At 44.2% G+C, this 27,499-nt stretch overlaps 1 protein-coding gene across 1 annotated transcript; it reads left to right on the top strand.

Moving 5' to 3' along the window:
* Window positions 1–296: 296 nt before the first annotated feature.
* On the top strand, window positions 297–6,120 carry mbip (MAP3K12 binding inhibitory protein 1). Its single transcript, XM_083683611.1, has 9 exons — window positions 297–442; window positions 905–1,021; window positions 1,335–1,574; window positions 2,164–2,260; window positions 2,696–2,761; window positions 2,920–3,078; window positions 3,178–3,275; window positions 4,367–4,405; window positions 4,677–6,120. Exons 1-9 carry the CDS (start codon window positions 302–304, stop codon window positions 4,782–4,784), a joined length of 1,065 nt encoding a protein of 354 aa, XP_083539737.1. The 5' UTR covers window positions 297–301; the 3' UTR covers window positions 4,785–6,120.
* Window positions 6,121–27,499: the final 21,379 nt, after the last annotated feature.

Below are 27,499 nucleotides of genomic sequence, written 5' to 3'. Positions count from 1 at the left end.
TGTGTAATATTGTGATTTTATATTGGATCTGTAGTTCACCTGGGAAAATTAAAGCTACTGTATTCTATTTTATTTTATTCCATTTTATTCACGGATGAGTGGTAGACAATTTAAATGCATAGATACATTACTTGTAGTTTTGTATAGGCCTATATGATATAAAATAGCATTTCTAATGTTTTCTTATGATGACCAACTCAGTGTTTTATGAGAGAACCACGTGTTGACGAGGGGAAAACATATTTTTTTAACCAATCAGTGAGCCCTAAGCCTCAAATGCGGAAATACAATGGCGGAGAAGATGGAGCTGAGTGAGAAGAACGTATTAGTTGATAAAACTAGGAGAAATGTTGGTCAAATTGTGTCGTCCGGGAAAGAGATATCTAGTTACAAAGACTGTATTCGCATGATTTTGAATCTGTTGACTGACTTCGGGACTGAGGTTGGTTGGTTTGATGATACTCAAGCTTTGTTAGCTAGCTAGCTACAGTAGCTTCAGTCACATTGGTCACAATGCGCGCGTTTGTGAAATTGTACAAGTGCTCATGTTTTTTTCTTTACCCCATGTGTACGAGCAAAGAAGATCCTATTTGGTACAAACTGTCACATGCAATTCCCTATGGAATGATATAGCTAGTGGTTACATTGTTGCAGCCTGCTCCCCAACAGTTCTGTTTACAGTAGACTGACCTCAGCAGCTCGTGAATAACAAAGACAAAGTAACAAGAAAAAGCCCATTGACACCAGAGCCACACATTGTAACATTCCAACACTTGTGTGTTTTTCCTCCTAATTCGCTTTATTTTTTTGTATTCACTGGTTTGTGAGCTTCTGTCAAAAGGCAAACGAAAACTGTAGAAATGCGGAAACAAGTCGAAAAAATGTCTTTGTTTTTCATTGAAAGCTGAAATTAGGTGAAGCTGTTTTGAAAGTCAATTCCAGCGTGAGCGCCATGGATGTGACTTCGCTTCACCCGGCGCAGGTGTTCACCTGTCTACAGCAACACATTTCCAAACTACAGGTACTTACTGTAGCAACGTGAAAAGAAATGCACATTGCAGACATCTATATGTACTTTGTATGTTTGACAGTATCTGGATTGAGCCCTAAGATTAGTAAATAGTGATGCAGGAATTCTGCCCACATACATGTGAACAAAACAAAGATGATGTGATATGCATCCCACACATCAATATTACAATACCAACCTTGGGCTGCATTTCAATGTGCTGTTTATTTATTTTTTGTCTCTGGTGTCATTTTATCTCTAAACTATAGTTTACTACATTACTATATACTTTGTGTCCCTATAACAGTCTCTGTTTGTCCTCTAGACTGTGTCAGAAAGTCTTAAGTTACTAGTGGATGCAGAAGACCAGTCCTCATCTGCAAAAGGTAACATGTCAGCAGGCTGCAATGATGACGCAGTTGCCACAGTGTCGTCGGAGGAGGAGATGATGATCTCAGACTCGGAGCACATTCCAACCACAGCTCGCAGGGGCAGGCCAGAGGTTGATGAGGGCACGCTGCAGGCTGATGACCTCAACGTGCAGATCAGAGCTGGCAAGTCTGAGGTGAGGCTTTAGAGGGCTACTGGTCAGCTGTAGCAGCACTTCAGTTTGTTGAATGCTCTACTCTCTTGCTAAGCAAATTAATAATGTGTAATTGTCCCCAAGTATGCGCACATGCAGTAATGTAGTCAAATGCTTGATCAAGACCTGATAACCCAGTTTAGCAAAGAATAAGGGGTCCTTCAGAGGCTGCAGTCTTGGAGAGCAGGCCCACGTTGCAGGGCTTTGAGTGAGGGCCAGGCTTGTGATAGATTATGAAGTGGCTGCTCATTACTCACAGAGATTGCATATGGATGAAGGACAAGAGGACCTGTATTTCCTTGTGTATTTATTTTTGTAGCCAAATAAATAAAACAGTATTTTGTACTCTGTCATTTCGAGATGACAGTCAATTCCATATTTCTGGGGTGGGGGTTGGAATAATTCTGTGTGCTGTTCAGATGAGAATTACAGTCTCCCCCATTGCTTACACCAGCTCATTAGCATTAAATAGACAAAAATGGACAGTGGATTGATTTTTATCAATACCTCAATCAATCCAGAGTTTGTTATTGCCCTCTCGTTGTGTCTCCTCTCTGCTCTCCAACCACAGATTGACCGAAGGATATCTGCATTTATAGAGCGTAAGCAGCTGGAGATCAATGAAAACAATGTACGGGAGTTTTGCAACGTGATCGACTGCAATCAGGGTGAGAATGGGAGTGGTGGGGGTGGTGGGGGCGGCTGGCTGGGGGGGTTGGGTGGAGGGGTGCCTGCACACAGATTGCCAATGTTTGGGAGAGTGCTGATTTCCACAGGCGAGAGGTCAGGCTGAACTGCTCCGAGAGTGTGGCCTGAAGTAGCTAACACACTTGGCCTCAAAATAAAACCAGCTTTGTCTAGAACAACTTGAGGGAGAGGGTTTTTCTTTTCTACAGAGACAGATGTGAAATTAAAATCTGAGAAATTAGGTAATTCTCAGTTTTAAGTGTCTGGTTGAAAATGTACTTAAACACTTGGTAGGCACCCATAAAAACAACCAGCCATGAATGAGTTAATTTGTCTGGTGTAGAGATGGATATTACAGTGTAATGTGTATAATTTATTTGCATAGATACATATTAATTCTTCTGTTTATGTTATAGAGAACAGCTGTGCCAGAACAGATGCTGTATTCACACCCTACCCAGGCTTTAAAAGTCATGTCAAAGGTAGGCACGGTTTTGCTTTCATGATAAACCCAATTTTTAGGGTTTATTTAGTTTGGTGCAATATAACCTTTGCGTTACATTTATCTGTTGATTTGTTCCTTGTTGACATTTCTTGAGGCCAGTGTTAATAAGTTCTTTGTTCTGTCTTTTCTGTACAGTCACTCGCGTAGTGAACACCTACGGGCCTCAGACTCGAGTTGGAGGAGGTCTGGGGGAGGCAGGAGAGCAGCAGAGGGCTCCAGTATCCAGAGACTGTGGGAACCCCGCCATAGAGGAGCGTCTTCACAACATTGAGAGCCACTTAAAGCTCCCAACAGGTTAGGAAGGGGCCAAAAGAGACCTGTCTCACCCAAAGAAATCCTGATCCAATGTCATTCCTATCTGTCCAACAACATATGTTTCCCTTTCTGCTCCAGCGGGCCCAGTGCCTGTAAGTGTGTACCAGAGACTAAAGAAGCTGGAGGATCGCATTCTGGAGTTGGACGGACTCTCTCCAGAATACTTCCAGTCCACAGTGAGTTTTGGTGTTTTGGTGTCTGTGAAGTGTTTTAATATCCTCTCTCACATCCCCTCATTCATTGTAGCCGTGGTCAGAGACTAACCTGGTGAAGGTTAAGGTTAGAGCAGTGATGCTCATTCCTGGTCCTGGAGAGCTGCTGTGGGTACAGATTTTTGTCCCAGCCTAGTGCTAGCACACCTGAATTAATCAACTGATCTTCAAATGGATGATTAGCTGAATCAGGTGTCTCATTGCTAAGCTGGGACAAAAGCCTGCAGTACTGCAGCTCTCTGGAATTCAGGATCACCAGTTTAGAGGGAAGTGAGAGGTAAAATGGTTATGTGTTATGTGTTAACATGAAGATGACTTAGTATGTTTGTGTGCTTTTTCCTGTCTCGATAGTGAGACCTAGATTTCTCCCGTTCTGTGAATATCTGACAGTGGGGGGATTTATTCCCCCCCCCCCACCAGAATATATCATCCATGTCAGATTGTAGCCTATCAAATTTAGCTGAGTGAGTGTACTTGAGTTGCTTGCATGCCTCTTCACACTGGCTTCTCTCAGCTTGGTGTTCCGCTTCTGAGAGTGTGCTGCTCTCCATGTCCGTGTGTGTGTGTGCGTGTGTGTGTGTGTGTGTGTGTATATGTATCTATGTGGGTGGGTGGGTGTTTGTTAGAGCACAGTGAGGGAGGGTTGAGTGTGTCTTTGGATAAACCGGTCTGATCTTTTATATTCAGAGTGCAACAGTTTTAGTAATTTCTGCAAATAGTTTTGGAAGCATATGCTGAAGAGGTTTCAATAGTCTGTCCATGATAACAACACTAATATTTAAAAAAAAAAAAAAAAAGTGGGTCCATACTAGAACATTGAGGCAACTTTGACCCACATGGACATAGTGGAAGTTGTAGGATGTGATGATTGTGGTACCTACAACATACTTTTCTCCACTTGTTTATTTAGTCTGAGGTCCATGGATAAAAATAGTAGTAATAATAAAAAAAGAAAATAAAAAAAAAAGAAGCTGTGTAGCTCTTAGCTGTTTTTCTTGGACCTGGTGCTCATCAGGAACGTTGCCTAACCTCTTGCCCTTCTTCTTCTCTTTCAGAGTTACCTGCACAAGCGACTAAAGTCAGGCTCTTCTCAGGTGAGCTGTGTTCTGATAACAGGAAGGACCTCTGACTGAAATTGTCCATGATATTTGTGTGTGTGTGTGTGTGTGTGTTGATGGTTCGACTTGTCTTTGACCCACTTAAAGCTGGTTAACAAGCTATATGGAGTGTGAACTTTTCATTACGCTGATCTACATTAATAAGACATGAAGCTGTAGACATCCGGACTATCACATTTGTGTGTGTGTGGGTGTGTATTTGACTGGGTAGGTTGACTATGCTTTCTCTTGTCTGCCATGTTTACAGGCTTGCAGTCTATCAGAGTTGGATGGGAAGATCAATGCAATGAAAGCAGCCCTGCTGAAGAGGGTGAACGAGTATGGGGCTGCATATGAAACAGAAGGTCCTCTCTGACTGCAGACATTCACTCACACCATCATGGTCGGCAACATTCATTGTTGAGAGCAGCAGTTTGTCATTGTCTATTTAACGTTTCAGAGTTCTATTGTCATGTACTGGGATACAGGGAGTGTATGGCAGTACAATGAAATTCTTACTCGCAAGCTGTCTTCAGAAAATCAGAATACAGTAGTCAACTCAATAATGCAGGAACATCACAATACACGCTTTTATGTGTATATTGGTATGAGAATAATGAGGCAGTTAGATTTTCTGCTAGCTCGAGCCTAAAGGATCACGATACAGTTAAACAACATTGTGGGTTTTCATTATCCTTTAATGGTTGTGTTAAGTGGAATATGATTAATTTGTAAATACATTTTTTTTTTCTCCTTTGCCAAACCTCTTGAATAGGGCTTTGACTCATGTCTAATCACACATTGCACATGCACAGTGTTAGTCATACTATTAATCAGGTTGCTCTTAATTATCCTGTCAAATTTTAAAAGAAAGTGGCAATGCGAGTTAGAAAGTCTAGGAACTGTTTTGGTTGCTAGGGCACTCCAAACCTGCTATGCTCAGAATGAACCTTGAATCTCACTCTGCAATTCTGTCCCCTTGCGACCTGTCCCAACAGACACAAAGAAGATGGGGCCCCACATTATTTGGTAAGGGTTGGGGTTAGCAGACATTTTAATAGCATGTTGTTAGTCGGTTGATCATCTATAAACCATCTGTAGTGGACTATCCAAATAAAATGTTACCGAAGATTTAAAAAAAGATCAGTTGGGTTGTAATGATGCTACTTCAGATGACTGTCTTGTTTCCAATGTCCATCGACAGTACCAGTCAAAAGTTTGGACACACCTTCTCATTCAATGGTTTTTCTTTATTTTTTTTTATTTTTTTCTACATTGTAGATTAATATTGAAGACATCAAAACTATGAAGGAACACATATGGAATGATGTAGTAAACAAAAAAGTGTTAAACAAACCAGAATATGTTTTATATTTTAGATTCTTCAAAGTAGCCACCTTTTGCTTTGATGACAGCTTTGCACACTCTTGGCAAGGTGTGTCCAAACTTTTAACTGGTACTGTATATGAGGAGAGTTTGAGAGTGTCGCCAATGTAGGCTTTGCAAACAAATGTATTGACTTGTCTGTAATTGCGGTGTGTCAGAAGCACCTGATGCAACTGCTGATGGCAGTCATTACTACAAATTACCTGATTACTGAATCTCTGCACAGCAAATGTGTGGAGCCCTACTCCAAACACACCAGCAGTTAAGGAAATTGCTTTGTGTCGGACAGCTACCATGCTTTATAGTATTACATTTTTATTACTACATTTCTCACAAGTATTGTGTATACTTACATTACAAGATGTGTACAGTGCTACTGGACTCGGTGTGTCTTCAAAATGAACATGTGTTCTGAAAATTGGGTTTCAAAAAAAGCTTGTCACATTTGAACATTTCTTGTGGACTTTAAATCACAGTACAGTAATCCTTTTCTCACTTTTTTTTTTTAACTTTTCATCAGAGAATGTCACATCGACGATTCTGCGACTTCTCAATTGTGAGAGGTGCCTCAATGACACTGATTGATGAAGTGACCTGAACACAAAAGCAAAATGTTCAATTGTGTCTTGGGAAGATAATATTCCATTCTTACTGTGGAAATGGGGGAACCTTTCCCTTTCAGGTGTACCTCTCCTACCCTGGTCTCCCCCTGTCATTCTCTCATAGATGTGAACCTTCTGGGCACAAGGCCCACATGGCAGTGTGAGGGGAGTACGTGAGCACGTTGACAATGTGAACAGGGGGTCGCGTATTGTTCCCCTAGAGCTTTTGTCTCAGACACAGGCCCCTTATATGGGTTAATGAGAACAAATTGGTCTGAGTGTAACCAATGGATTATGGACATGGACAAAAGGCTTTATTTGGAGGCATGTCTAGCTGCAATCCACCCATCATGTGGCTATTGAGCTGAGCATGCAGACTAATGGGCAGATGAAGTACTGCTCACTAAATATCTCATTATTTTTATCCTGTCTGCTTTGTTTCAGGAGAACAATGACATGATTTTAGCTGCCGGCTGTTGTAGCCTAGGTCTAGAGTTTTAGGGAACGAAGAAGTCATCCTGTGTGATTTAGTTAGCTTGGGTCATGGTCGCAGATGATGTTGCGAGTTGACAATGAAATACAAAAGTCATTGCTAAAAGCATTTCGTGAGGTGAAGTCTTGAATTATGTACACATTTTAATTTGTTCATTCCATATTCCTATGTGAGGTTCAAGATGACAAAGTCAACCCAAGTGTCAGTAGTAATTACTTTGCGGCTGGGTGGGCAAGGTATGCTCTTTAAGAGGAACAAAGAGGCACTTCTACACTGACTCTGTGCTCCCTGTCTGTCTGTCTGTCTATCTATCTCCCTCTCTCCTTCCCTCGCTTATTTCATATTATGTGATTAAGACTTCTTTGGAACCTCGGTAAAAGCCAGGGAGGTTTTTTCTGTGTCTCCTGTATGGGTGACCCCTGCATTATATGGGGGGCAGAAGGAGAGATTCATATCCATTCATAACCCACAAACTCTTAACAGGCTTCAACCCTCCAAAAAGAAAGCTTTTTCCTGTGACTAGTCAGCTCCAGTCTTTATTCACCGGTGGCTCTGTGTCAAAAAAGACTGTTGCTCGTTTGTGCCCCGAACAATGAGGAACAAGGCTGAATCTCTCTCAGGGAACAAAGGACAGAAAACAGGCTTTTCAATCTGCAGAACATTAGATTCTGACACATTTTGCCATGGCAGTTTTTTTTTTTTTTTTTTTCCTCTTCCCTGTCCTGAGTGTTGTGACTCTGGTCTTTAAAAGGGACCACCTGTTGGTTGCCGGGCTGGTCTTCATTACGGCCAGGGCTATTATCACAGAGTGAGGAGCTCCACAGGGGGAAGTTTTAAAGTTAACCCTGTTGATCGGGACCTGCAGGCTCCAAAGCCAGCCTTCGGGGGGAGATGGATAATGTGTCATGTCCAATTCTGTTTCATCTCAATCTGGATTGATGCAGTAATAAATTTGGCTTTTGTTGAATCTGGTGAAAAAGGGTTAATTCATTCATAGCTACTCACAAATGGCTCAAAAAGACAAAAGATAGCCCAGCCATAATAACTGAACTGTAGAGAACCCGTTTATTCTATAAGTATAGACTTCAGGAACCAAATGTCTGTACTTATTGCTAGAAACTTTCTCTGAGCAATCTATGGCTCTTTTTTAGTTTTTGAATTGTATCTACAATTCTTGGTGCTAGAGACTTACAGTTCAGTCAATTATTTTCCGGTGTACTAAAGCTGCCAAGGGATCTTTTTTTAATTATTATTATTTTATTTTTTATTTTTTAGTTGAAATTGGGCTATTTTCATAACCTAGAATTAGAACGAGTATAACCACTTATGATTTTCCTGAATGCTCTGTATTGTACATGCCACATGCCTCTGAATACCTGTTATCCACATCATAATAGACGTGTGTGTTGATGGTTCGACTTGTCTTTGACCCACTTAAAGCTGGTTAACAAGCTATATGGAGTGGGAACTTTTCATTACGCTGATCTACATTAAGACATGAAGCTGTCCAGTCTATCGTGTGTGTGTGCGCGTGCGTAGGCGTGTGTGTGTGTGTGTGTGTGTGTGTGTGTTGTCACACCTGTTTTATTTTCAAGCACTCCCTGGGAGGGGTGCACACACCTCTGACCCCACTAGACAGACCATGGAGACTGATGCCGAGAGGGAATGGTGTTGGAGGCAGTCAGCTGCTGCTCCTCGTGGCCCTTTCACAGCCTCCAGGCTCTGTGGAGTTAAAATGTGCCTGTGATATTGCCAGGATGGATCAGCGGGAGCCGAATTCAGGCAATTACAATCAAGTCAGGGCATAGTTAGTATGTAGGCCCCGGCACCTGAGCTGGATGCTGATGAGACACTTAGCCCCCAAACCCCCATGCATTGGCCCAGTCACTGCCTGAGCCCCCCATCTCCACCCCCACTCCCACCTCACCCCCTGCTGGACAGCCACTGTTCAGTTCACGTCATTCACTCCTCAGTAATACTCACTACACTCTCTGTCCCTCACTCCTCAACACCTATATGTTTCTACATTCATACTGTTATACTTTAAAGTACTGTCACACTAGGTCTCTTTGTTCTTTTTTTGTGACAATGTCACATCTGTTTTCTTATTCACAGTTTGACCAATACATATGTGTGAAAGATATTCTGACATGAATGGATGGCATCGGACAACAGGAATGGAAACAGTTTGAATACAAAGGCCTAAGTAAAGTGGAATATTCAGACATGTTGTAGTTTGTTACACAGTAGATGTACATTCTCTTTCTCCTTGACACACACACACACACATATATACACACACACACTCTGCTGTAATTCAAGTTAGGCTGCACATCTGAGGTGGTCGGAGGTGCTGTAAGGGGCTAGTTTCTCTTTTCCACTCACTGAGGGAATGGAAGACAAAATACCCAGGGGAGCAGGGCTGCACCCATCCCACCCCCAGCCTGTCATCAACCCTAAGGCTGCCCCCCCCCCAAAAAAAACAAAAACAGCATAGGTGTCTGTCTGGGGACACTGGGCGCAATGTGATGGTTGGAGGACATAGTAGAAGGGGAGGCTAGCATTCTACTGAACTGTCTATGACACAATAATATGTTTAAGTCACGTCACAGCCCTCCAATCGCTCCCAGACCCTTTTCCCCCCACATGCTCTCCTCTCACCCCTTTCTAAGGGAGGATAGCTTCCCTCCCTCACTCAGCCAACACACTTTGGTTAAGGGCCATTAGGATTCTAAAGTTCAGGTAACGGTATAACTCACAACACAGCTCATATGAAGTCACCATAAACACTAAACCCACGATCTCTCTCCTTATGTAGGTGCCACTGGGATTGTATTTTTTTTTTCTCCGTCTGTATGTAATCTGTGTGCATGCATCTTTCATGCGGACCTCCTAAGTGCACTGTTTTGGGAGATTGCTAGCCCCCCCCTGCTCCCCCATCCTGCCCCCGGCACCCATCTGTAACTTGACATAGTTGTTAAGATTCCACCTGTGCAGAGTTGGCGGGGCGGAGGGGTTAGGTGGAACACCTCTCTCCCAATTTTTTTGCCATAATGGCTGTTTTTTGACTGTGGTTTATCTTCCCTGTGCCGTGGATGCCGGCTGTCAGGGTTGTCTCCGTCAAATTATTCCATTTTGGTAGAGGAAAAATAAATTGGATTGTGTTGATCCTGTTCTGCTCCTGGGAGGGCGGCCACAGCATTATCCTGGGCTGACACCGGTGGCGAAGAGGCAATCACAGTGGCCCTCGCTCTGACAAAAACACTCCATCTGCTAGGAGAGGAGGAAATCACACCACAATGAGATCTGACTCTGCTGCTCCAGAACGGCAGCTGGGCCCTGGGACCGTACAGGCGGTGCTACACAACTCACCACACGCCACACAACACCAACCATACACCACAAAGGCTATGCACCTGTCTACAGACAACAACCATTTTCTTTCATAGTTTCGTCGCCAAGCTCTGAGTTTTGTCTAAACTTATCTTTGATTGGTGGTGGGATGGCTGGTTTTTCTGTAGGGTATGACTTCATCTAAAATAATATAATAATGCATAGTTTTTGTGTTATATTTGTCTGATTCAATATTGTAATTTAATCCTCATGGCCCTTGTCGACAAATACCGTAGATCAGAAATCACTTGTATTGCAATATACTTTTGTGTGAAATATGTGACAATTATGTGTTTTTAGTTCATAAAAAATGGAATGGTAAATACATTGAGATATGTACTATATATATATTTCAACCACTGCAACAATTGCAAATAATGTTGCACGATTTCACATCAGGGTTAGTTTTCAAAGCATTTTTAATTGCATTTACAGAGCATGAATAACTGGCTCCTGATTGCAAGCTCCCTATTTGGCAAGCACCAAGTGAAATATCAAACAATCTTAACTAATGAGTTATAACTGGTTGTAAATGGTTCATAATTTAATAATAAACTAGTTATACATAATTTATTAACTAATTATGAACCATTTATAAAGGGTACCTTAATGTAAAGTGTTGCCCAACACCCAAATACTTTATTCACAAAACCACAGTAATACACACTGTAATGTTACCGTACAGTCACAGAACACAGACACCATTAGGTTGGATATCAAACACATAGGCCTACACACATCACATCGAAATGAACCCCACAGCTTAAAGGTCACCCTGTTAGCATTCAGAAGAGTCACCCCTCCCCTGCGCGTCCCATACCTGGGGGATCAAACGCACCTCTTTGTGAGAGAGGCCTGACCCCCTGCTATTAGCAGAGAGAAGAGAGCCCAGCTGACACCACTCTTGAGATGTGCCATGTAGACGGACGCCTGTGATTACAGCACAATCCTGAAGAGAACCCCCCCCCCCCCCCTTCTCCCCCCTGCCTCCCCGCTCTCCCCCTAACAAATTCACCTATCTCTCACCCAATCGGCTGCCTCAGTATACTCATTGACATATATAGCCGTGCCGGCACCATGAATAATCAATAGAGGGGCTATTTACACAGAATGGCAGGAGGGAGAATTGAGAGAGAGAGGTCGAGTGACAGAACAGGTCATTTCTTGTGACGACTGCCCTCCAGATTAGAATTTGAGATTAGAATTTCATGATAAAAGGGGTTACTCAGAGCGAGGGGTTTGTCAACATAGCAACACACTACATTACAGTAAGCGAAACTATAAAACGAAGGGGGTTAATTTGTTGTGACAGAGGCAGGGGCTCGTGGGCTTTCAGAGGTAGCTAATTAGTAAGGCCTCGTCTGAAACACCCTCATACATACAAGGCTATACACTCCATAACACACACACACACACACACACACACAGCATGCATGTGCATACATACGTATACATCCCTGCAGTCACAAACAGACACACACACACACACACACACATAACTTCAATTTTATCTGCAGGGGCAGGAATCAATCTCACATCTCTTTAGTTAATCCGGAATGGCTCTCCACAGATCCTGACACTAATAAGGTATTGAGCAGGTGAGACCAGGGGCTGAGGAGGGGAGAACACAGGGGGAGGAGAGGCCTGCAGTCTGGGGGCTCACTGCCTGGCACTGTTCCAGTGCAATTATGGGACTTGTGTATGGGAGGGAAGAAGGGTGCAGGAAAGAAGCAGCAGAGATGGAAAGAGAGACAGAGAGAGAGAGAGAGGGAGAGAGGGAGGAGGGGAAAAATCGATTCCATCTGTGGTATGATGGCTAATTAAAGCAGCTCTTGAGCAGACCAAGGATGAGAGGCTTGGCTGGGCTCCTGGAGGCACAGCTCTGATTACTTACACAGAATGGATGGTTTCTTAGCAATGAAAGGACGAGGCCAAGAGGCCGAGAGACATGTGCATACCCCCCCCCCCCCCCCCCCACACACACACACACACACACACACACACACACACACACACACACACACACACACACATAAAAACAATACAGCCATCATCAGTACACTGGTTAGACATAATATCAATCCTCCTCCTGATCTAGGTAGAAGTGCAGATGACCAGACCAGGAAAGTGAGGTAGGAAATGGACTAATGGAGGTTATTAAATGTATTCCCAAGCTTCCACTATCGCAATAACAAGTGTCATTGTGATAAGGGAAGATGGCATCATCCTCAGATTCCCTCTCCTCATATTCATACTGTGGTATTCAAGTGTGGATAAGGCATGAAGGTGGCTCTTTGGTATGACCCCACCCCCCCATGGTGAGATCTGGTATTGCGTAACAGTGGGTCTTGGTAATTGGGGGACCATCTGAAGTATGTATATACACACACTCACACTCACACTCACACTCACACTCACACTCACACTCACACTCACACTCACACAGTTATTGTAATACTTAATGATATCATTAATATTGGGAAGATCCATTGATACAGGTAATAGGAGTCCATATATACAACTTCTCTGCAATCTTACCACCTGTAAGACAGGCGACTTGATACTGTGAATATGATGACAGGTTGATACAGTGGAACGGCAGTGTCCTAGAGAGAGATGATAGAGAGAGAGAGAGGGACGTAAATACATCCTATTCTTATCAGGTAAAGTCTAACAGCTTAAATGAATGTATAATCATACTCTCAATGCTGGAGGATCATAATAAACCCCATTCCCTTCTCAGGTGTATGAATTATGTATATGTCTGTGATTTGATGGCTGTAAAAAAAAAAATAATAAAGTAAAAAAAAAAAAAAGTAAAAAAAAAATTAAAGAAAAAAAGAGTGAGTAGCTGATTGAAAATCTGCCTCGTCGTGCATCACCATGTCTCATGCTCAGGCATCGGAGGTCAGAGCCCTGTGCTAATTGGTGTAGGGCCGAACCGCTTGTGGAGGAAATGAGAAAATTACACGTTCCGGGAGAAATCAGCTGCGGTTCTTAGAGATCCGCTCACTCTGCTCCTCCTCCGCCTGGTCTGTCTCCTAGGCACTCATGCCCATCTTGTCTGGCTCTCTTCCAGCGGGAGGCTGTACCCCCAGTCACACCTCAGCATTCAGGGTGTGGGGGAAACACAAGACACCCCTCACAGATACACCCTGGCCGTGTGGGACTGACGTCAACAATGATCGAATACAACACACCAGCTGGGCTACTTATCATTATAGGCTATAGGGAATCCTGCACCTGAACTAGCAGATTGATAATGAATTGTGTTATATTGCATACATGTATGTCTATGTTTACCTTTCATACACTGATTAGACGATGAGGAGATCCTGTTGTCTAAGATCTGGAGGAGAGAGACCCATGTGACTAGAGACCCAATGTGATAGAGAGATGTGAAACGTCAGAAGAGAGCGTCAAGTATGCTCGACGCTTGAAGTGCACCAAAACTCTTTTTGCTGCTTAGGTCCTCCTACACCAGTTATTCATTGTAACCTTTTGTCGTTTTTTAATTGTCAAGTTGCTGAACCTCTCCACGTCACCATTGCACGCTCTCTTGACACGCTTTACATCAGGACCCTGTCCATTTACATACATTCTTGTCAGTTGCTAAGATGACAGCTCACAAGAACCGAAGAAAAATGGCAATCAGCTGCCACAATAACCTATTCCATCGCCACCGCCACCGCCACCGCCACCCACCTCTGCAAAATGACAACGTCTCTTATATGGACGCAGATTATGACAGTAACCGGGCAATTGTGCAGATTTCGAGGAGCATTTTCAGACATACCTAAATACCAGACAGCCAATTTCATTGATCACATATTGTCCTGTTCTCTCGTAGCGACCAACCACAACTGAGCAGGCTATCAAACCTAATGTGTCTGCTGCTTCTTTATCCTCAACCACTTGCTACTCTTACACCCAACGCTTTTATGAAAAGAATTTGACACATAACTTGAAATCATAACAAGCTTTGTGTATTGGTCCACATCCAACTAGCCGTGGGCTGAATCGTCCCATCAGAGAGTGAGCAAATGATTCACTTGTAAACAGAACATTCCTCCACTCCTCTGACACACCCAACAAACAGCTAGACAACAAAGTGAACTTAAATGACTAAAGCTCTGAATTGTCCCTCTTTTGTTCTTTTGTTCTTTCTCCCCTCTTCCAGGCTCTCTCTCTCTCTCTCTCTTTCTCTTTCTCTCTCATGCAGACTCCTTTGGTGGTGAGACGGTGGTAATCTTGAGCAAACGTCATTAACTGTTTGCTCATATCGCACTCAGAAAGTATGCCACGGCCTCCTTTGTGCTCCTATCAGTTGTTTAAAGAGGTTTTGTGCTGTAATGGCGTGGTCAACCTGTGCCAGGGCCTTTGAAGTGCCGGCTCACCTGGAGAAGGAGAACTAACCCTGGCTGACTGGACACCCACAACTGACCCTCAACCTGCTACACCCGAGGTATGATAAATCACAGAGTAGCACGAGATTCAACTCCAGTACAGGATTCAGCCTATTTCCCACCCAAACCCTGGGTAGTGAGAGACCCCAATACAGTGGCTGTGGTTGATAGGATGGAGAGGTGAGTTATGGTTGAGGTGCATTAGGAGGGGGTGATGTTTGGTCTGAGTCAACACCAAAGAGCACATGCCGTCTCCTCAGAGGATTACAGGGACTGATTTAAGAGAGACACCCTGGCTCCCATCTTGTGTCAGCTTGCTTACCATGCTCCCACTGTACTGTACCTACTATACCTCCGCACACACGCGCACACGCACACACACACACACACACACACACACACACACACACAAAAGGAAAAAGTGTATATCAGGATTGTATCCAAATGGTTGTGGTGGTGGTGGTGGTGGTGGTGGTGGTGGTGGGGGAGAGAGAGAGAGAGAGAGAGAGAGAGATCCCAGCCCCCGCTGCGGTGAGTAAATACAGCCTAATGGCCACTGATTAATTCTACATTGCTCTCATCGGGGCAGTAAAAAGAGATGTAATGACCTGCATTTCTGCCCCTCTCAATTTCTCACTCTCCCCCTCTCTCTTTCGATGTCCCTCTCATTTTTTTCAGTTTTGATTATGAATTAAAAGGGATTGTAAATGGCACACTGTTGGTTAGTCTCCTGATTGCCGTATTTGATTAAGAAATGTCAGCGTGCGTTTTCCCTTTCTGTGTCTTTACCCTCTCTGTTCCCCGTAATGTTCACGCAGGCACAATGAACACAATGGACGCCACTCTCCGATGATCTGCCACGAACAGGAAACTTACACTAATCAGAGACATTCTTCCATCCTTTCTCCCTCTCTTCTTTCATTATTCTCTAATTTTTGCCTTTTCAAGACTTTTGGTTTTTTGTATCGGGTGTGAGACATACCAACAAGTGAAAATCATGTGCAATTAAAGACCATTGAGACAGACAGGTAGAGGTATGGTGGACAGAATGGGTAATAGAGAATGGAATGGATTCTGGCTATCTGTATTTTGCCTCTGTCCATTGTAACGACGTGGCTGTGTTCTGGGCTGGGTCTGTCCATTTAAGTTCTTATTGTGATCTCAAACGGTGGGGTCTTTTGTCTATGGTTTTTCACAAATGTGTATGTTTTGGATTATTGTTGCGACAACTAATTGATTTTCCCATGCAACTAAGCTCCATTATTGTCCCTGGGCCTTGGGTTACAGATGCTCACAGTCATGACAGAGATTCATATTCTTGAATCTATAACATTTGCATGTATTTCTCTCATAACGTCCAGGTCTGTTCATTTCATTCCTTTCAGACCTTCCTCTACCTCTCAATGCCAGGCAGCACATCTGTGGCCACAGCAGGACTTAGTGTGTGTGTGTGTGTGTGTGTGTGCGTGTGCGTGTGTGTGTGTGATAACGGGCTGCGACCACATTAGACAGTAGACATAATACTCAGGGTCAGAGCAAGTGTGTACAAAAGAGAATTGATTATTTTGAAAAGCAGAATCCAACCAAGGACAGTTTTCCCATTTGCAGAGGAATAAGAAACGAGAGGCATAAAGAGAAGGAGAGGGGGAGAAAATGCTAGAAAGAAATAGTGTAGATGATGGCAGGAAAGAAATATGTTGATCTTTTGAGATGGAAAAACCCATAAGCACAGACTACAAAATGGAATAGGAGGGTCCAGGGCCAAAGCTATAAGAAAAGGTGCTTTTTTTCTTTCTTTCTTTTGTTACTGCTGCCCTCATCAGCCGACGTAAAGGTGGTGTGAAGAGGTGGCTGGCGCTGTCATCTCCCACCAGTAAAATGGCCTCCCTCTCGGCAGGACAAAATCCTTAAACCACCTTGAGGGCCATGGAAAAGTTGAAGGGAAGCAGGAAAAGAGTGGGAAGATTGAAGTTGGAAGTGAAGAAGGTGAGGAAAAAAAGTGTGGGTGGGGTGTTAATGAGGGTAGAGAAAAGGTAGAGAAAGGTTCCAGTGGGTTCTTTTTTTGGTCTGGGTGGCCTCTTGCATTATGTCCTTGACTCTGTGGGAGCGCCTAATGAAGCTCTCTAGGCATGGCAGCCCTGATGTGACGGGGGGGATAAGAGGCATGCAGAGAGGAAGGCACTGCCTGAGGAGACAGCCAAGGGTCCGGAGAGGGAGAGAGAGTGAGTGGTGAGAGTGTGTGTGTGTGTGTTGTGGGGGGGGGGGGGAGGGCGAGAGAGAGAAGGAGAGATAGAGAGATAGAGAGAGAGAGAGAGGGAGAAGGGGGAGATGGGGAGGGGCGAGAGAAAGAGGGAGACCCACAAGAGCAGGAGCAAGAAGGGCTCTCTTTCTCAAGACTCTCCATGTGCCCATCTTTCCCCGGCTCTCCATCCAAGCCCTTCAACCATTCTCCTCCTCTTTAACCCCCCCCTCTCCCCACCGTCCCCCTTTTCCTCTCTCTCTGCTTCTTCCCAGTGGAGCAGTTTGATTTGGGTCACACACAAAACTCTTACCATACACATAAGTATGCATTGTTGAACCGATTACTGTTGATGGGTAGAAGGTTGCTTCGTGCACCTGTACAGGGCAATGAATGAGATGCAGTGTTATTTCTTATCCAACAAGAAGAAGTGTATAATCTCTCAATGGCAAACTTAGTTGCTACTTTATCAGAACTCTAAAACCCAGCAGAGCCTCGTCAACGGTTGTCTCTTCTGCCTCGCCGCTGATTAGAATCAATTATGTGTTGAAGCACCTTGAATGTCTCACCAAGACATCTTGAACATTCGAAACATGTTCACATTGTCAGTGAACTCACACTTGCTACCCCCCACCCCTGCCCCGCCAACATACACCACATAGCTCCTTTCTCTAACATCCCCCCTCCCGCTCCCTCCTCCCCTCCCCTCCCCTCTCCTCTCTCCTCGCTCATCCTTCTAAAAGACGGTAAAAGTATCCATAAACAAAATCAGAGGGTACAGTAAGGTCTCTAATCAAGGCAATCAGTGCTGTTTTCAGAGGTGCACAGTGCAGGATCAGCTCTGGTCTCATCATTGTCTGTGCTTTAATGACTTGTTTTTGCATTTTGATGGAGGGGGGTGACGGGGGTGATTGTGCCTTATCACCTATCTAGGGGGATAAAGGACTAGCCAATTACTTTGTTTGGATGCTAATGATTGCATTTCATTAGTAGGCTCTCTTAGCCCTCCTCACCCAGTAAATGGATGAATATGCTGTAATTTCAATTATTGGAATTATGAAAATTGCTTTTTAAAAAAGACGACACGGGTATCATCAGATTTCCGCTGTGACATAATGTCATTTTAATTTCTATAATAGTTTTAATTGTCAGTGGCCCTGCTGTGCGTTAATCATTTAATTGTATTGTCTTTTCCCCGTTCCAAACACCTACGCCCCCTGCACATCCCGCTCCTTCCCACCCAGCTCCGAAGATACAAATCACAATCAGCATTATCTTCTCTCTAGAGTGGCTGAAGACTAGGAATACACCAGCAAGTTGGAAATATAATTAGAAGTTTTGAAGCAATGGTAGTCACGATGGTGTCTGGCCTCTTTTTGATCAGAGATAAAGACATTAAGGCCTTACTAGTATTTATTTTCCCTCCACACGATTCATGATTGATGATATCAGTCCCTACGTTTTGTGGTATAAGTTTGGCATCTGCTTTTATTTTATTTTTTTTAACTGAAAACTGAACATGATGTTCCGGTCCCACTCATCACATGGCTGACGTAGATGGTAGACAAAGACCAATGTTCTCTAAACAACAAACAACAAAAGATCATAGGGCAAAGGCCAAGGACATGACAGAACCTCATGGAGAGGTGACACACATATATGTATGTGTGTGTGGCATTGTCGTTGTTGCAAAGAAAGCGGAAAAATGGCCCCCAAACCACAGAGTGCACTTAGGCATCCAAGGTTCCTCTCTATTTAAGAGATGAGGGTTTAACACAGGTGAAGGTAAGAGAGAACCTATCAAGACAAAGTGGCTATGGGCAGGGGAAAAAGATGATAATCCTCCAGATCAAATGAATCCTTGTTTCTCTTCAAATGGATTTATTCAAATAGATCAAAACATACAGTACCTCTTTACAGCAAAAGAACAAGTTTTCACGTTGAAAGATGCCAGGAACATATAAATAGCCAATCTTAGGAAATCACACAATCAAAAAAGCTAGTAGAGAAGATCGTAGGCCATTGTGAGGTGATCTTCTAGCCATTTCTGTGCGAATTCCTTCCCCTGCCATTGTCCCCCCTCCCCATTCATCTTCCTGTTAGGCTGCGTGTGAGTGGAGTAGAGGTCTGGCAGGAACAGACTACTCCCTGAGGACTGGCAGGGACAGACTACTCCCTGAGGACTGGCAGGGACAGACTACTCCCTGAGGACTGGCAGGGACAGACTACTCCCTGAGGACTGGCAGGGACAGACTACTCCCTGAGGACTGGCAGGGACAGACTACTCCCTGAGGACTGGCAGAGACAGACTACTCCCTGAGGACTGGCAGAGACAGACTACTCCCTGAGGACTGGCAGAGACTGCCAAGCCCGCCCTGCAGCAGCTCAGGGACCCACTCTGAGTGACAGCCTTGAGCAGCTCTCTACCGTCTCTCCTGCATCTTTCTCTCCTCAAGAGAGGGGAGGTCAAGTGTACCCCCTCAAACAAACATAAAAAAAAAAAGAGACGCTCAGATGTCCATGCAGAACACCTCGCCAAGCCTTTTAACCAGAGCTACTTCTACTTTCTTCAACACAGGTCATGGGGAGAGCCAAGAAGGAGGGGAGAGAGAGAGAGAGAGAGAGAGAGTGAAAAATGAGATCGAAAGCTGTGCATGCAAGAGAGGATTTATACCGACAGGACCTGCCCTTGGTGTGTTTGAAGAGGAGGAGCATTAGGAGGGGCATTACATTTTTTTAAGTTAAATGTTCCTCTTTTTAATTTTCCTCTCCAGTCTCTCTCTCTCTCTCTCTCTCTCTCTTTCGGCTGTTGCATACAATGTTATTAGAAAGGAAATGCCTATATGGCAACAGCAGGGGATGGAGACATAAAAGCAAAAAAATGAGGACAGAGAAAATGAGGGGGCAGGGGGGCAGGGGTATAAGAGACTGGCCCGCAACCAGTTCCTGTGCAATCATGCCACCTGGTGGTAGAAAAATGAAAATGTTTGACGGCCTAGAAATAAAAGGTCTAAAAGGTCTATAAAAGGCCTAAAGGGAGGGGGGGAGGGGGGGGGGGGGGAAGAAAAAAAAGACGAGGGAGTGATTCAATCGCTCTACAAATGGATTTGGCAAATAGAGAGAGAGCCTCTGATCCTCACTGGTGCACAGCTGGAGGTCTGCTAATTGGAGAGGGTGAAGAGCGGAGGGGAGAGAGGGGAGAGAGGGGAGCACCTCTGCTGTAACAATACGCCCAGTAGCATCTATAGGGTACACTCAGAACAGAACTAATGTGAATGCTGCCTTAGAAAAGGAGACCGGGCTGCGGGCTGCGGGCAGAGGTAGTCTCATAGTTCAGTATAATGGAAAGGCCAGAGGAGAGTGCATATATCCGTCCTTATGCATAGTGTGCTTTTCTACATGATATGTCGGTCTATGGTAGTTCAAATACATTTGCTGAAATGCGTTTGCATCTGCTGCACTCTCATTGAGCCTCATAGTGAGCCACAATATTAGCCTTTTATAGCAAATTACAACGTAATTTGTTCCTATTATAAAATGACTGTGACGCAAACACTAATTGTTCACAGCAAGCTTTTCAATGTCCTGTGCTGCATGAGAGAAGAGCAGCTCTTCCTCACTTACACCCACTATTGTTCAACCAAGGACCATCAGACACACATGATAACACCCTCAGTGGTGTGAACATCGCTTTAAAACCATTCAGCGTCACTGAGCATTGGGTTCAATGTAAATCAGATGTAAAAACACGACTGTTGGTCAGCGTATTGTATTGTATCGCAGGTTATGAGGGATATTGAGCCATTTCTACGGTTCAATTTCATTAAAAGCTTTAGAAAAGCCTAAGCCCTTGTGTAATTGACCAGGAGATGGAGATGCAAGCATTCTGCATTAAACTCCCCGTTGGTTTGTATTATGCCCTATTGCAGTATCAAGCCTCAGAGGTATTAACCAACAGCATGCGCTCTCTACCCTCCACACACGCACACACACCTTCCCGCTCCTTCACTTCCCCTGGTAAGTGATATGATGGCCCTGCCAGTCCTTAGCACTCTCCTCTCCAGCAGCACAATCAGCAAAAAAAAACAAAAGGGGAAATTAGCTGTTCTGTTTAGAGCGCCACATGTAGTTGTTGTTTTTTTTACTCTCGAGTACTGTACTCTGTGTTCTATGTAGTGTGTGTGTGTGTGTGTGTGTGTGTGTGTGTGTGCACGCACATGTGTGTGTGGATGGGAATGAGGGGTGTCAATTGATCCCTGCTGTGAAAGAGTGGCTGCAATGTTTCATCTTAAGATGTCATCCCTATGGGGTTCTGTCTGTCCCCTCACTCCCTCCCTCCCTCCCTCCCTCCCTCTCTCTCTCTCTCTCTCTCTCCCTCCCCATCCATGTGGGTGTCAGAGCCAACCGTAATCCCTGTGCTGGGCCGCCCGGATCATTATAGACTCTGATCTGGAGTCACTGAAAGAGGGAATTAGCTGGGAACACAATCCCAGCAACCTTTGTGACCCCGGGACAAAGCTTCAGCTGCTGGAGGTCCAGCTCCCTAAACCCGGCCATATGTCTCAGACAAAACTGTTACAATGGCCAGCACAAAGGGAACACGGTGGGAGGGACAGGCTGTGTGTGTGTGTGTGTGTGTGTGTGTGTGTGTGGTGTCTAGGCAACAGTTAGCTACAGTGTGTGCCACAGTGTGTACATATATGTCCCTTCAATTCAATCTGTGTGTCCCTGACTATGTGCGCAGATATAGCGACTGTTTATCCGATAAAGACGTTACATCAACTAATTGGACTTGTGTGTGTATGTCCCCTCATCAAATCAACCAGGCTCTATCTACTTAAGAGTCGGCCGTCAAAACCGGATGAGTTGAGGTGATGCTGCCGTCCCTCGGAGGCTCTCCTCATCTCCCTCCTATAGGATCCCAAACTTTTCCACCTCATTTCCCTTAATACATTGGACAAACATGATCAGGAGGGAGAGTGGCAGCAGTGAAGAGACAGTAATTGCCTCGTGTTTAGAGTCTGACCCCAGGTGATCAAACCCACCATGTGGTTTTATTCTGTGCATCATGTTCTCAGTACTGTGGTCACAGAAGGCAGATATATAAAAGTCTATTCTGAGTGAAACAACAAGGGCACATCTCATTATTATTCATTAACAAGGCAATCTGGCCGAGCACATACAGTACGTACTTGAATGACGTCATTGTTTTATTGATTTGTCATTTATGACAACAAATAATGGAAGGTATTCTTTACAGGATATAGAAAAGCGGAAGAGCAATCCCACAGATATATGTATGTATGATGAATGGCAGGCATAGCAAATAGAATCCAAATTAAGAGCACTTGCAAGCAAGCCAGAAGCTTCATTTTTCAGGTATATACAAATGCTATTGTTAATGTAGCTTTCTACAGATGAGTTACTTTCAACAAGCTCCCTAACAAAACTTGCTTGCTTCCCTTTGTCTCGCTTTTAATTTTGTATACTTATTCATTTCCATCCCTCTCTCCATATTGCAATCTCTTTCGTCTTTTCCCTTATGAAAGGGACTATCATTGAAATTCATGTTCTCAAGGACCAAAGCCCAAGCGAGGCCAGGAGATAATAGGCCGACCTATTTCCCCTACGGTTTTGTTTATCTTTTCTCCCCCTCCTTCCCTCTGGCTCTGGATTGATCATGGCCTGTGTACGATGACAGCTGTCTCCTGTCCATTAGCATTGCAAATGAAAAAGGAAAAAAAAGGCGCTAGGCTGAGTCTGGCGAGCCAAAGGCCACCGTCTGAGCTGTGGGTATGAATCAACCCTCTGACCAGGACAAGGCCTTGGGGAACCATGGCCCCCAGACGGGGACATGTTGGAGAGACACAGGCGTATGCTGGAGATACATACAGATCTATGTTAGCCATTACAGACCCATTTTAATTAGCCTTTCCCCCCATTCTATAGATTTTTCACCTTAGTGTAAAACAGGTCATTCTGTTAAACACAAACAAATAAATGTGTATTCACATGAATAGTATGTGGATGCGAGGTAATTGAAAAATCTTCTCAAAAGGATTTTCATTTTCGCTGTTATTGATTAACATCAACATCAATAACAAGGAAGGAAAGAAAGACAGGTTCCAACCTTGGCAAAGAAGTATTGTCATGGTAACCAGTGAGCACTTCAGACTAGTGGCAAAGCTCCACATACTAGCGCCTGCACACGCACCCACCCGCACGCCCGGGGCGAGAGAGTGAAAGATAGGGTCCCTCTAATGCCTTTCCCCTCTCCTCTGAACGCCAGGTCCAGTGTGATGGTCTTGATGTTACCACCCACAGCTACCTGAGAAAGACCAGCAGCCCAGCTCATCTGATCAGGCCAGCCCCGGGGTTCACAGGGCCATGGGGGAACACAGAGAGAAGACAAGTGAACCAGCCGAAGTCTTTATAGGCGTTAAGAGTGGCCATTCTCCTGCAGCAGTACCGCCACACAGCACCACAATTACATTCCTCTCCCCTTCATTCTTCCTGCTCTTTTTTGTCCTCAAGAAGATACCTCACTTGAGAAAGCACAGAGACTGCTTTTTAGAGTCCCCTGTGTGGCAGGGTGACAGGGCACACCACTCTTTTCCATTTTTCTCATTTGGGGGAAGACTGGAGTAAATTGAAAGGCGGTCCTCAGCCCCCTGCACCCCACCCCCCTCTGCTCTGGACTGGCTGGCCTCCCAGGGCCCAGACCTCCTCAGTCTGAGGAATACCAGAGGTATTGTGCAGCCTCCACAAAGAACAGGAAGCCTGGGGGTCGGCAGGGCTGGCCTGAAGGTCAGCTCAATCAGTCCCCTCTCAAGCCTCTCCATGATGGATGCAGCATGGGTGCTGCCGGGTCACCTGAAAACGCAGTAAACAAGATGGCCATATACACACACACACCCATAGTACAACCATACTCTCTCACCCATTCTCTCGCTCTCGCTCCATCTATCTTTCTACCCCCCCCCCCCCCCCCCTCTCTCTTTATCTGTTGCCTGAGACCATATCCCACCACACACAGATACAAAGACACAGTCACCAACTAAATCAGGGACTGCAAATGCAATTCTAGCTATAGGTAAAGAGTTTTCACACATACTATTTCTGCTGTATCTACTAGTCTCTGTTGTATCTCTATCACTGGCAGGTCCTCTCTGTCCTCTCCAGCTGTAGCAGGCTCTTATGGTCGGAGTGGTAGTGAGGGTGTGGGAGTCAAGAGTTGTCATGGAGATCCCAGTGTGTGGGAAGCAGTCCAAACATGATGGGGCTGAGTTTAGTGACTCAAGGTGACTGGGCTGGGGGACAATGGCCGCTCCATTAGGGCTAATGGGGACACATGTAACAGGATTATGGTTGGGACACCTGGGGGGGGGGGGGGGGGACCACATGGGGAGATGCTGCACTTGCCTCGAACTCCCCGTCCCCCGTTCCCCCCCGTCCCACTCCATTCCATCAAACCTGCCCCAAAATGGACCCTGCTGGAGGAATGGTTGCCTCACCGCTGATGTATTGAAACTGTGATCACCAACTCTGCCTTGATTATGTCGAAGATAATTTCTCTAAATAAAAGTAGCTGAATTAAGCCACGTCCTGGACTAAATCTAAATTTTAATGGAGATGCTTTTTAGTGTAGGATGTATAACTTGAGAAACCGGCCCTAAGTGTGTTTAAAAGCTGATATTTTCCTTAGGACTGATTGTTCCCCTCAGCAATGTAACTCAAAATTAAATTAATCTGAAATAGTGGCCAATGAATCTTCTCCACAGACTGGGAACCCTCTTGTTCCGTCCATCTTGTCCCATCCCCTTTCCCCTCTCCGCCGCCCCCCCCGTCACCAAATTCCTCCACTCTGCCCAAGACGCCCAGTCAATTAATAAGACATTGTCTCCTCCCCCTGGAGCCTGTGCACAAGAGGCCACCCAGGAGCCAGCGGCCCTCCATCTAAAGCCGCTTCACTGGTGGCCCCCAGGAATGCCAATCGCTTTGGGAACAGGGACGGGGGGGTCCGGGAGTCCGAAGAATAGAAACAGCCCCATCATCATCATGCGCTGGGGCAAGCCAGTCAAAATTGGAGGGCAACAAAAGGAAATGCGTTCCAGTCCCCAGGATCCAAAGCACTTCACTCCACTGCTGCAGTCCAGCCTACCCTCCCCCACCCCCACCCCCACCAATACACACACATCATCACCATAACCCACCCCGAAGCGCAAAGTCCTCCATCATACCCTGCCACAGTCCTATTCGCCACAGACACAGTCCCAGCCCCCCCCCACCCCCCCCCCACACACACACACCCACAAAAAAAATCTTTGCAGAGTTCTTTCAGTGCACTGTGTTTACTTTCAATGAGCAAGGACTGGCAGATACCGCTCTTCTCTGGGCTATTTCAATGTTGCACATACCTATTGCAAAATATGCATAATACTGCCAATACGGTGTTCACTTTTGAATGAAATTTTGGGAAAGATTCCCAGCAGAACTAACCTGGAAAATCTGCTGAATGAGATTGACAAGAAAAGCAATATTACTTTGCTTTGTGGCATAATGTGTATTGCATTGTGTCATATGAGTGTTTTAAGCATATCTTAAGACGGTTTTGTGAAAGTGTTAGTATGTAGTAGCAGGCATTACAGCGGTAGAAATAACATATCTGTGGTATATGTAGAGGGGGTGCTTACAGATACAGGGGGAATTACCCTTTGTTGACATGCAGCTGTGCTCTGGGCTGCAGTGGCACTTCCTGGTGGAGTCATGTTGCCATCCTGGGAACACCACTGGTACAGACAGGACAGACACAGAGCGCCCTCTGCTGTTCAGCTCATGAACAGGAACTGGATTGGATTGGATTCTTGGAATCCATATAATAATATGAACTAACTAACCCTCAATCCCTTCAATGTTAATTAATAAATCATGAAAAGAGTACCTTCTGGGTGCATTACAAAACATTCAAGACAACAGTTAGTGAATTTAGAAATGTTATTTTGACATGTGACAAACAATAAACAGTATTTTATTTTTTTTAAATAACAGAATATTCTTTTCTATATAAAGGATTCCGAAAACCTTAAAGCCCTTAACTTTTTTTTTTTTCTTCTTCTTTTTTTTAAATAAACATTTCTTTACACATATATATCAAACCACAGGACAGGCAAAATCTGCAAACACAAACTATACTAACAGGATCGATTTACAAAATGAACACACTCCCTTATCATCCACTAATACTGTCTGAGTTGATTCAACTCGTTCTCATCCAAACAATCCCATGCAAAGGTTCACACCCCAAGGTTTGCTCCACATATCCTGACACACAAAACACATTAGATAGAACATCATGTAGAATCAACTTTTGAAACACTGCTTTTAAAAAACATAACATTTCTTCAGTAATCAATGTTATTTTCCCTCTGTGAAAGAATTTCCCATCTCAAGACAAAAGCACTGCATACATGCACATGTGTGATGTTTTAAAACTCATACCGTTTAGAATCTTATGGCTTAGCGTTTACAGTATTTACAGCATTTTCTTTTAAGACACACCAAAGAAAAATAATCTTATTTTGGTTCATTGTACACTTATCCACCAACTATTACGATTCCAATGTAAATAACTTAATAAATGTAAATTTCTAGCCCAGCTAGATTACCAAAAAAAAGAAAATATATTGATATATAGTTATGAAATAATCTCTTCCAAATATTTTCTATAAGCCTTGTCTATGGATAAATATCAAATATAGAGCTAATGTTGCACAGTGAGTACAGGCTAATGAGCTACAGAGAGGAAAGGATTCGACTGTTCATCAGTACCAGCAGAGCCATGGTTTGGTAAACACTGCCCTCCTGTGGCTGCCCTAGGAAATGTCACCTTGAAAGCATTGTAAGAGACGTCATTGCCTTTTGATTTACTTTCCTCAATTAACAGGTCATATGTATTCCTTGAAATAAAATTTAAAAAAACATAGAAAAAGATTACATTTCTAGTGGGTAATAATAAATATGAATAAATCATATTCTAGAATGATAAAGCTGTTCAAAGCAATGTACACATTTCATGACATTATAAAATCCCTTGTAAACCGAAGCTTATCCCCTCATAAAATTCGACTCTTGATAGACAAAATATTTCATATGACATCTTATTTTTAACAAACTATTTCCCTTTTTAGGATGCATTTAGGAACATGTTTCTCTCATAGGAACACAGTTATCTTTGATTTGATTGACAGGGGGGAAAAGCACATAATAGGCAACATGGTTAGCCATCTACTCATAATACGTTTATTGACAGGTCTGTCATGTGAACGGTTTGTGTGCTTAATAAGTCCATGTGATCCCTTTTCTCCAAGCATCATTGGTGTGCCTGCAGACCTGAATGATGAGGTGGTCACAGTGCCCATGGACACAGGTATTCACAGTGACGTCTACATCTATGCAGTAACTAAGGGAGTAAGCGGTAGTGTTTTTTCTTGATGTCGTCCCATTACAGACGGAGGACAACAAGCATCAAGTCAACCATCAGTTCAACCTCTGATCCAAAATCACTTTTGGAAA

The sequence above is a fragment of the Argentina silus genome, assembly GCF_951799395.1.
Source record: "Argentina silus genome assembly, chromosome: 13".
NCBI classification, from domain to species: Eukaryota; Metazoa; Chordata; class Actinopteri; order Argentiniformes; family Argentinidae; genus Argentina; species Argentina silus.
Note: the sequence above shows the minus strand (reverse complement) of the source record. Positions and strands in the feature narration are given on the sequence as shown.